This window comes from Notolepis coatsorum, assembly GCF_963971535.1.
Source record: "Notolepis coatsorum genome assembly, contig: SCAFFOLD_177, whole genome shotgun sequence".
NCBI lineage: Eukaryota > Metazoa > Chordata > Actinopteri > Aulopiformes > Paralepididae > Notolepis > Notolepis coatsorum.
Genome location: NW_028171157.1, coordinates 427890 through 439980, shown reverse-complemented (window position 1 = coordinate 439980; position 12091 = coordinate 427890). Strand labels below are relative to the sequence as shown.

General features: G+C 46.7%; 1 protein-coding gene across 1 annotated transcript in view; it reads right to left on the bottom strand.

Moving 5' to 3' along the window:
- The window catches only part of LOC311248333 (glutamate receptor ionotropic, kainate 1-like), a gene marked incomplete at both ends in the record, with an annotated part of 37862 nt that overhangs the window by 3636 nt on the left and 22135 nt on the right, over window positions 1-12091 (bottom strand). Inside the window, 3 exons of the mRNA XM_084339234.1 lie at window positions 264-407; window positions 1587-1757; window positions 4923-4976. Of these exons, the coding sequence (XP_084195360.1) occupies window positions 264-407; window positions 1587-1757; window positions 4923-4976 (369 nt within the window). The remainder of the gene's footprint in view (window positions 1-263; window positions 408-1586; window positions 1758-4922; window positions 4977-12091) is intronic.

The following is a 12091-nucleotide window of genomic DNA, read 5'->3' as shown; positions in this document are numbered from 1 at the left end:
GCCACATTATCATGCAGCTGAGTCTCTCTGACATCACAGATCATCACATTTTCAGATGACTCAGTTCAGTGAGGGTGAATATTGTGAGAGGAGAATTGGAAGAATGCGCCAATATGAGAATTAGAGACATAGATCATATTAATATGAGTCCACATAGCTAGGAAACAATGCTAAACACTGAAAAAGGCCATTTATAAGATAGTTCCCCTTTAAGACAGGAAGTTAAACAGACAGGAAGTTGACCTCGAGAACGTGAGACTGACCTCCTTGAACAGGTTCATGAAGCGCGGTCCGAAGCGCCAGGGTTTGTGTCGGTGACACTGCAGCGAGCTGACGGTCATCTGAGTGGCCCGCTGAGACGCCACGGCCACCATGAACACGGCATCGTACATCAGAGCCGCGTCCGTCTGCCGAGGGAGGGAGGGGGGGAGGGAGGGGCGGAGTCAGAGAGGGAGGGAGGGAGGGAGGGGCGGAGTCAGAGAGGGAGGGAGGGAGGGAGGGAGGGGGGGCGGAGTCAGAGAGGGAGAGGGAGAGGGAGGGGCGGAGTCAGAGAGGGGGGGAGGGAGGGAGGGAGGGAGGGGCGGAGTCAGAGAGGGCTCTCGTCTCGTGTCACAAAGGCTGTGTGGGCGGTGCCGCGCGTGGCCGACTTAACAGCAGGGGATTATTTTCTTTAAAGAAAACGTCGGTACCTCAACATTCTAATTTAAGTAAAGGAAAACAACATTTTAAAGCTGAGCTGCCTAAAAGAACAACAGGGCTCTATGGAGAAACCATGGCACTCCCCTGACTAACAGTGTAATGGAGCTCTATGGAGAAACCACAGCACTCCCCTGACTAACAGTATAATGGAGCTCTATGGAGAAACCACAGCACTCCCCTGACTAAAAGTATAATGGAGCTCTATGGAGAAACCATGACACTCCCCTGACTAAAAGTATAATGGAGCTCTATGGAGAAACCATGGCTCTCCCCTGACTAAAAGTATAATGGAGCTCTATGGAGAAGCCATGACACTCCCCTGACTAAAAGTATAATGGAGCTCTATGGAGAAACCATGGCACTCCCCTGACTAAAAGTATAATGGAGCTCTATGGAGTAACCATGGCCCTCCCCTGACTAAAAGTATAATGGAGCTCTATGGAGAAGCCATGGCCCTCCCCTGACTAACAGTATAATGGAGCTTTATGGAGAAACCATGACACTCCCCTGACTAACAGTATAATGGAGCTCTATGGAGAAACCATGACACTCCCCTGACTAACAGTATAATGGAGCTCTATGGAGAAACCATGACACTCCCCTGACTAAAAGTATAATGGAGCTCTATGGAGAAACCATGACACTCCCCTGACTAACAGTATAATGGAGCTCTATGGAGAAACCATGACACTGCCCTGACTAACAGTATAATGGAGCTCTATGGAGAAACCATGACACTGCCCTGACTAACAGTATAATGGAGCTCTATGGAGAAACCACAGCACATTTCAAATCAACACACTGTGTTTACAAACAAGACACCCGTCTACAGGGTCAGGGTTTCTTTGACCTTTGACCTGGCGGGGGGGGGGGGGGGGGGGACTCACAGTCATGACGCCGTCCATCAGGCCGCTCTCCTGCTTGGGCCCCTGCAGCCTCTCCAGTGCCCAGCGGTCCATGGTGGAGGCCACCCGGGGGTCATCCACGTTGAGCAGCCGGAAGCCCGTCATGTTGACCCCGCTGTAGCGATACGGCTCCAGGTCCAAGGCAAACAGATCCTGGAGGTGTGGAGGGAGAGGGGGAGGGAGAGGGGGAGGGAGAGGGAGAGGGAGAGGGAGAGGGAGAGGGAGAGGGAGAGGGAGAGGGAGAGGGGGAGGGAGAGGGAGAGGGAGAGGGAGAGGGGGAGGGAGAGGGAGAGAGAGAGAGAGAGGGGAGGTGGGGAGAGGGAGAGGGAGAGGGAGAGGGAGGTGTGGAGGGAGAGGGAGGTGGAGAGGGAGAGGGAGAGGGAGAGGGAGGGGGAGAGGGGGAGAGGGAGAGGGAGAGGGAGAGGGAGGTGGAGAGGGAGAGGGAGAGGGGGAGGGAGAGGGAGAGGGAGAGGGGGAGGGAGAGGGAGAGGGAGAGGGAGAGGGAGGTGTGGAGGGAGAGGGAGGTGGAGAGGGAGAGGGAGAGGGAGGTGGAGAGGGAGAGGGAGGTGGAGAGGGAGAGGGTAGGTGGGGAGAGGGAGAGGGAGGTGGAGATAGAGGTGGAGGTGGAGAGGGAGGTGGAGATAGAGGTGGAGGTGGAGAGGGAGGTGGAGAGGGAGGTGGAGATAGAGGTGGAGATAGAGGTGGAGGTGGAGAGGGAGGTAGAGATAGAGGTGGAGATAGAGGTGGAGATAGAGGTGGAGATAGAGGTGGAGGTGGAGAGGGAGGTAGAGATAGAGGTGGAGAGAGAGGTGGAGATAGAGGTGGAGATAGAGGTGGAGGTGGAGAGGGAGGTAGAGATAGAGGTGGAGGTGGAGAGGGAGAGAGAGGGAGGTGGAGATAGAGGTGGAGGTGGAGATAGAGGTGGAGATAGAGGTGGAGGTGGAGGTGGAGAGGGAGGTAGAGATAGAGGTGGAGGTGGAGAGAGAGGTGGAGGTGGAGATAGAGGTGGAGATAGAGGTGGAGGTGGAGGTAGAGATAGAGGTGGAGGTGGAGAGAGAGGTGGAGATAGAGGTGGATATAGAGGTGGAGGTGGAGATAGAGGTGGAGATAGAGGTGGAGATAGAGGTGGAGGTGGAGATAGAGGTGGAGATAGAGGTGGAGATGGAGATAGAGGTGGAGATAGAGGTGGAGAGAGAGGTGGAGGTGGAGATAGAGGTGGAGAGAGAGGTGGAGGTGGAGAGGGAGAGAGAGGGAGGTGGAGATAGAGGTGGAGATAGAGGTGGAGATAGAGGTGGAGGTGGAGAGGGAGAGAGAGGGAGGTGGAGATAGAGGTGGAGGTGGAGATAGAGGTGGAGATAGAGGTGGAGATAGAGGTGGAGGTGGAGGTGGAGAGAGAGGGAGGTGGAGATAGAGGTGGAGATAGAGGTGGAGAGAGAGGGAGGTGGAGATAGAGGTGGAGATAGAGGGAGGTGGAGAGAGAGGTGGAGAGAGAGGGAGGTGGAGAGGGAGGTGGAGATAGAGGTGGAGAGAGAGGGAGGTGGAGAGAGAGGTGGAGAGAGAGGGAGGTGGAGAGGGAGGTGGAGATAGAGGTGGAGGTGGAGAGGGAGGTGGAGAGGGAGGTGTTCACCTCCATCAAATGAACTGCATTTTCTTATGGAGCAGCTTTTATCCAAAGCACTTTACAACTTATGCCACACATTCACCCTTTCACTCACACATTCACCCTTTCACTCACACGTTCACCCTTTCACTCACACATTCACCCTTTCACTCACACGTTCACCCTTTCACTCACACATTCACCCTTTCACTCACACATTCACCCTTTCACTCACACATTCACCCTTTCACTCACACATTCACCCGTTCACTCACACATTCACCCGTTCACTCACACATTCACCCTTTCACTCACACATTCACCCGTTCACTCACACATTCACCCGTTCACTCACACATTCACCCTTTCACTCACACATTCACCCTTTCACTCACACATTCACCCTTTCACTCACACATTCACACTTTCACTCACACATTCACACTTTCACTCACACATTCACCCTTTCACTCACACATTCACCCTTTCACTGACACATTCACCCTTTCACTCACACATCCACCCTTTCACTCACACATTCACCCTTTCACTGACACATTCACCCTTTCACTGACACATTCACCCTTTCACTGACACATTCACCCTTTCACTCACACATCCACCCTTTCACTGACACATTCACCCTTTCACTCACACATCCACCCTTTCACTCACACATTCACACTTTCACTCACACATTCACACTTTCACTCACACATTCACCCTTTCACTGACACATTCACCCTTTCACTCACACATTCACCCTTTCACTCACACATTCACACGACGACCCTGCAAGGTGCCGACCTGCTCACAGGCAGCAGTTAGGGGGTTAACTAAGTGACTTGCTCAAGGACACTTCGACACTCTGCCGGGAGGAGCCGGAATCGAACCGGGAACCTTGCGATCATCAGGCGACCGCTCTACCCCCTGAGCCACTGTCACCACATGTGTGTGTGTATGTGTGTGCGTGTTCGTGTGCGTGCGTGTGTGTGTGCGTGCGTGTGTGTGTGCGTCGTTGTGTGTCGGCACGCGGCTGGGAGGCGGAATCTAACCGAGAACCTTCCGTGTGTGTGTGTGTGTGTGTGTCGTCTCTATGTGTGTGTGTGTGTCATCATGTGTGTGTGTGTGTGTGTGTGTGTGTGTGTCGTCGCCGTGTGTGTGTGTCATCATGTATGTGTGTGTGTGTGTGTGTGTGTGTGTGTGTCGTCGCCGTGTGTGTGTGTCATCATGTATGTGTGTGTGTGTGTGTGTGTGTGTGTGTGTGTGTGTGTGTGTGTGTGTGTGTGTGTGTGTGTGTGTGTGTGTGTGTGTGTGTGTGTGTCTGGAGTCCTGTACGAGTGTGTCTGATTCAAGATTCAAGAGGTTTATTCATCACATACACATACACAAGAAATATAGTGAAATGAAGGTGGCCATGCCTGCTTCGATTGTGCAAAAAATACACAAATAACAATAGAATAGAATAGAATAGATAATAAAATAGACATGATAAAAGTACTAAAACAATCCAATGCCAAGCTTACAAATTAAAAGGTAATGAGTCCTATGTACACTACTATACAATATACAGTTATACTGTATGTCACTATGCTCTCCTAACTATACTATACAAAAACATCCAGTTATGTCTGGACTCCTGTACGACTGTGTCTGGTACAGTATGTCAATATATATTTTTTTCAATAGCTTGTTTGGGAACTAGTGTGTGAACTCACCAAGGTCGTAAAGAAGAAGTGGTAATACTCCGTCATCATCCCCATGGATGACAGCTGTGACAAGAAAAAAAGAATGACAAAAAACAACAAGATATAATTGTAAAAAAATATATATATATATTATGCCATGGTCTGATTCGCTGGCGGTTGGGCATTAAAACCGCTTCGACTCAAGATTAACCGCCGTTTCATTTACATTTAAATGTGTCGTTTAGCTGACGTTTTTTATCAAAAGCGACTTACTGTACAAGTCAGCAGGAAGGGTACAACTCTGGCAGCTAAGGGTCAGTAACATTGTTCGTCAAACAGTGTTGAACTTTAGTGCTACAGACTTGAGTGTATATTAGCAGAGTATGTAGTAAAATAGGTTGATTCCAAAGTAGGAGAGCGCATACTAGTGAAATACAGTACACGTCTTTTTCTCACTTCAGGTATTGGTTAAAGATTGAAAGATTGGTTGAAAAGAAGAAGTTGGGTTATACCCAGAAAAGCATAACTATAATAAATACGAGCAGGTATTTATAGACCTCAGCCAGAGCCGACTCTACTTCCTCAGAAGGCTGAGATCCTTCAATGTCTGTACAAGGATGTTGAGGATGTTCTATGAGTCGGTGGTGGCGGGCGCCTTCTTGTACGCTGTGACCTGCTGGGGCAGCGGACTGAGAGCAGGGGACACAAACAGGCTGGATAAGCTGGTCAGGAAGGCCAGTAGCGCGGTTGGGGTGGAGAAGGACTCTAGTGAGGGTGGCGGAGAGGAGGAACCTTGCTAAGCTCCAGGCCATCAGGGAAAACCCCTCCCACCCACTACACACTGACTTGGCTGACAGGAGGAGCATGTTCAGTGCTAGACTCACACTACCTAAATGCAGCACTGAACGGCACAGGAAGTCCTTCATTCCAACAGCCATCAGACTATACAATGCTATGCTATACATTGAACTATCCACACACAAGCACACATGAACACACACACGACACGCACGCTGTGCACGCTCACACACGAGCAGCCACTTAACACTTTAACATGAGCGGGCACACACTCATGTCGCACACACGCACACTTATGGCCAAAGGAAAGGACACTTTAAATTAGAATAACAGGAACAGTGTATTGCACTACCAAAGCTAACTAGCATGTCCCATATGCTCTGTAAATAACTATGTACAGATACCGAGATGTCACTCCATGTTACCTGTTACCTGTTTACTGCACAATGTTGTTTTTTCATTTTTTTGATTCTATTATATGTTGTACCACTGTATTGCACATCGTTGCGGGCAAGACCACCCGCATTTCATTGTATACCTGTATGCCGTGACAATTAAAACTCTTGACTTGACTTGACTTGAAAGCATGTCTGATTCTATCCATGGCGATCACCTGAAGGCTACATTGGCAGTACTTTTAAATACACAAGAATCTGTCCCGCGGCTATCACAACTATTAGTACTGGACCCACTGTCTGTGAGTGACTCTGCTTTGGTCCAATCACATTCCCCCACCCACAGTCTGCGAATCAGAGGCAGAGTAGGGCGGGTCTTCACAGCACGTCATGTGACATATGCGCCAATCGTGTGACAGCGGGGCTCCGTCGTCTCGAGTCGTTACAGCGTCGTCTGCACGCGGAATTCCATCCCAAAACGCTAGTCTAAACGCAAAATTAAAAGTGAGACCGCAAGACGACTTTTGCGGTTTCTGTTCAGACTCTCTCCGTCTAAATAGTAGCCTAAATTCACCCGCTACCCAACCTGTAACCCATAGCTGTCTCATGGTCTCAAATCAACAACTTCTTTTCACATCAAATATGCAGCTATTATCAGTCAGTCGACTCATGGCCTAGAGTTCATTCATTGTTTGGAGTTGAAAGGACAGGATGTACACAAAGAGAGAAATTCTAGCACAAATATATGTAACCTAGTAGTTTAGTCTATTAGTCTAGAGCAGTGGTCACCAACCTTTTTAAGCCCAAGATAATTTTTTTTCTTTTTGGTGAAGGCAAGATCTACCTATTGAAGCGTTGAGAGAAAAAGACAGCCAAGATTGTACTTTAAACTAAATGACTTTTATTTGCCTGTATTCTAATTACATGCAATGCTTTGGTCCAACATTAAAACGTCAAAGTAGAACTGTAATATGTACTTTCTCAATCAGTGCTAAGTGCAGTCATCTTATGCAGCATCACTTTTCACATCAAAACAAAATTAGAACTGTAATGTGGACTCTCAGGGAAAGATAATTTTTTTTTTTTTTTTTTTTTTACATTTTTTTTCTTCATGGAAAGATCTACAGGGACGGTCTCAAAGATCGACCAGTCGATCAAGATCGACGGGTTGGTGACCACTGGTCTAGAGTGTACAACAGTATATTCCACTACCTCTGGTAGCCTATTCGGTTGTTAAGTCTGACGCCACGTGGGGTGTTCCCGGTTCGATTCCCGCTCCTACCGGGCAACGTGTCGAAGTGTCCTTGAGCAAGACACTTAAAGGAACACGCCAACATTTTGGGAAATTAGCTCACCGTCTTCTCCAGAGAGAGACGATAAGATAGATACCAGTTTCCTCTCTGTGCGTTCAGTAGAAAGATATCTGGCTGCATGTTAGCCTAGCTTAGCACAATGAATGGAAATGATTTATAAGGAAATTCTGTTCACGAGGTACAGGGACGAGGAAGGGATTTGACATTCACGGGTGTTTACATTTTATTTTATTTCTTTCATGTTTTACATATATAGTTTTTGTTTTTTGTTTTGCATATATATTAAGGCCGGGCCGTTAACGCATTTACCGGGCTAAGTTAACGGCAGACTGTATTATCGCGCGATAAAAGAATTGCCGCCGTTAATCTATTCGCAAAATTGGGTCTGGGAGCCAATTACATTAGCTGATGTATACCTGGTCGAATTACTCTGTGTGTGCGTATAGAACTCCTGTGAGAGAAGAATCAAGCATCGGAAATACATTTGGACTGCAGTATTCTGTTGTGGATGGTTAAAACCTTTGTTTACATATTGTGGTGTGGATTAAAACGTCCATTTCTGGACCCGTTTTCTGCCTGGCTCAAATCAAGCTGGCAGGCTCGTTCGAAGTTGAACACAGCTAGAACCTCCTCCACCACAAGTCTCTGTAAGTAAGCTAGCTAATGGCTAATGCATCCTATACTACTGGCAAGTATTTTCATATCTCAACCAACGTTGCAACTTGCAAGGCGCTTATAATGAAACGTTCCAACGGCGACATGAATTGTTCATCAATTCATTCAACCTAGCGTGCACTTATTTTCAACCTAGAACCTAAGCGTGCTCTCTCTCTCTCTCTCTCTCTCTCTCTCTCTCTCTCTCTCTCTCTCTCTCTCTCTCTCTCTCTCTCTATATCTCTCTCTCTCTCTCTCTCTCGCTCTCTCTATCTCGCTATCTCTCTCTCTCTGTGGGTCCTTCATTGCCGTCTTTGATTTAATGTTATCCTCTTACATAAAGGCCTCATGTCGTATTTGGGTAACTAGTAAAGTAACTGAGTTACTATTTTTCAGTAACTAGCACAACACTGCGTAGAAAACACATATTTTGAATGCCTTCGGCAGACTTCAAATGAGCCATTTTAATCTAGATTAACTCCAGGATTGCAGATAGATTAATCTAGATACTTTTATTTTTATCTATGCCCACCTCTAATATATATTACAGTATATATATTTGTTTTGTAAGGTTTTAAATTAGTACACTCATTTGAGTAGTGGAAAAGGGGTAGGATTAAATAAGTATACTTGTATGTACACTTTTTCCTACTCCTACTTCGAACATGTAAATTATGTTTTGCTTTTGTTTATATTTAAAAAAAATAATGTTCTTCATTTAATTTCTTGAGATCAATGATTTATTTTGATTTTATATTGTTTGTATTTATTTACATGTTCGAAATAAAGATTTCAAATGGATTATTACATATCTCGATGTGATTTATCAAGAAATATCTACAGCTAGAATTTTGGGTCTCAATGAATCCAAAATGTCAATGTGGTTAGAAGTGGTGGAGATAATAAAAGCTAGCATATAATGGTAGTGTCTGGTTAGGAGCGAGGGATAATGGATGGATTATCCAATGGGGGGTCCGGGAGGGGGGGGTACGAGCTAGAGCATATGTGTGTAGGGTTTTAGATAGCAGGTATTGGGGGTATATCCTGTATAAGACATTTAACTATACAGTGATTTCATTGGATGTGCACTGTTAATAATGCTTGTATATCTTATCGTGTGTTGTCATGTTTGTCTATAATAATAATAAAATAATAATACACAAAAAAAATTCAAATCAAATCAAATCAAATGGAAGCGGACATGGCCGGGTAGCCCTCTGGGAGAGGTGTTAGTTGGACAATGCCTAGTCTAACCGGCCATGTCCGCTTCCAGACATCCCCCTTTTGGGGTTGGTTATTACTCAAAATGTAAAATATAAAAATTTTATGAATGACAATATTTGAGGAGCCTATAATAAGAGGGACCTGTTTTACAAGGAACGTATACAAGTGTCATACTCCTTGCTGTTTTACAGAGAATGATATTACAGTCAGTGGACCCTGTCACTAGCAGTGGTGGTGGGAGCTAATGTTATGCACTCTGTCCTTCGCAATCCAACTCTATGGCTATGACTGACAGTGATACCACACATATTTGACGTGAAAGAAAAGTTATTGATTTTTTTTGGACAATGAGATGTCTGGCAAGCAAGCCAACCAATTTCTGTCAAACATACTGTCAGTGTCACAGATCATATTCACTGTTTGTTAACCACAGGCAGAAAGGCTTGCTACAGTAGCATACAGTTAGCTTTTCTAGGTCATTGTCACAGGCATCGGTTAAGTGGCAGGTGGTTGTCAAGCAGTCGCTAAGGTGGCGCAGAGGGACTATAATGAACGTCAGCGGTGAGCAAAGCATGAATACCTTATTTCTTTTTTTTTTATCCACTTTTTCTCCCATTTCTAGTTTTTCTCCCATCCCAATTTCGTATCATCCAATTCAACCCTCCCCTGTCACAAACGCTGTTTCTTGCCTCCCACAAGCCGGCTGCAATGTGGACTAAGTCATACATAGCACGAGTCCCCTCCGATACTCGAGGTAACAGCAGTCGCATCTTTTTCACCTGCGCGGCTCGATCTTTCAGCGTCAGGGGTCTGCGCTTTGGAGGGGCGCCGCCCCCATCGCTTCCTGATTCTACTGCGCAGGCGCACCAACCGACCTGTAGGAGTCGCTGTCCACAACGCCCGATCCCCACCCATCAGTTTCCCACCCCCTAATACTGCCAATGTGTATTAGTACGGACGACCAGCTAAACTGAAAGCAATGTGGAGCGCTGGGCTCGAACAGGCGAGCCCAGCGTCTCCAGTATTCGTGGTGAGCGACCTTGCCCACTGCACCACGTAGCCGCCCTTGAATACCTTATTTCTTTATATTTTAATGTTGAAAAATATGAATAAATGGCACATATTTTATGTCTTTGGCAAGTGGCCATGGTATGAGCGGAATAATCAACTTTAAAGGCGTTAAAGGAAAACTCCAACATTTTGGGAAATTAGCTTATTTGCCATCTACCCTGGAGTTAGACAAGAAGATACATACCCTTTTCTTCTCTGTGCATGCAGTAGGAGTAGGAAGACACGCACTGTTAGCCTAGCTTAGCGTCAGTCACTGGAAGTAGGTTCCTCCATTAGCGTTAAGGCACTACGCGGAGGTGAAGAACCACCCGATGTGCAGCAGATTGCCTTAAAACCGTTCAGCGCACACCTGCTCATTGATTATCCCGTGCGTAATCAATCCAAACACAGTGCACAGTATTTTCTTTTTTTTGTATCCACTTTTTCCCCTTCTTTTTCTGTTTTTTCTCCCATCCCAATTTTAGTCGTGCCAATTCCCCCCTCCCCTGTCTTGATCGTTGCTCGCATGTGCCCCCCACTGGTCGGTCGTAGGGAGGGTTGAAGAATCTATCACGTGTCCCCCTCCGATACACGCGGAGTCAGCCAGCCAATTCTTTTCACCTGCCAGCGCGGACTCTCATTGGCGAGGTGTAACGTGTGGGAGGCTCACACTATACCCTCGACATCTCCTGTCTCTGCTGTGCAGGCGCCCCCCAACCGACCTGTAGGAGTCGCTGTTTTACAACGACCAGATTACCACCCATCGACTCCCCTCCCGCTGACTCTGCCAATTGAGCCAGTATGACGGCCGGCCGGCCCAAGCCGGAGGCAACGCTGACAGCCGGATTCGATACCGGTGTCTCGCGCGTTGGTGACGAGCGCTTAGACCGCTGCGCCACCCAGCCGCCCTTAGCACAGTATTTCCTAAACACTTTAATTAAACTCGGTAGTCATTGAGGGAGATCCTATTTGTCAAACATGGCGCAGAGTGTACATGCCATGGCATATCAGATTACAACACACACTGTATTTATTTCAAAAATAAATACAGCTCAATATGCAATATCACATCAGAGAAAGCAATTACAAGTCAAAGTAGGACGGTTATTAATTAAGAATATATAAACCGTCCACAGAGACAAGCATACTCAGTTTTAGGTTTATGTTTTGTGCGTTACTGAGTACACACAGACTACATTTACAAACTGGACGAGACAAGACTTACATGTACAAATGAAACTCATGGACACAGGGTTGTTTGTCTCCACTCTGTCTCTACTCTGTCTCTACCGAATTGATTATCACGCATGTCTGCGCTCTCGTATACGCATGGACGGATATTGTGATTTAATTAAATATTCAAAGTGAGCCGCGCGCCAATTTGCATTATTAAAGGCAAACCTTCGCTCTACGTGTCTCATGTTTAATACACAGTGATTACTTTAGATGCGTGGAGAATTACGTAACGATTGCAGTCAGGGAAGCAAAACAACAAACTGTTATGGTTTGACACCGACCCCAAACGCTAACGACACAAGAGAGTAGGATTCAGAGTTGCCAAATACGAGGGCATGTTTATTTGATAATAAGAATAAGTGAAACAGGGAAAGCAGGTCAAAAAGAACAGGTACAATGAACAAGGGGCAAAGTTCTGCTGCTCTGCAGCTTCTCCCGGAAGGGTAGTCTTGGGAAGCAGGAGCAGACCTCTGTACCGCTCTGCAGACTCTCACGGCGGACCTCTCAGATGTTGTGCAAGACCGAGAGA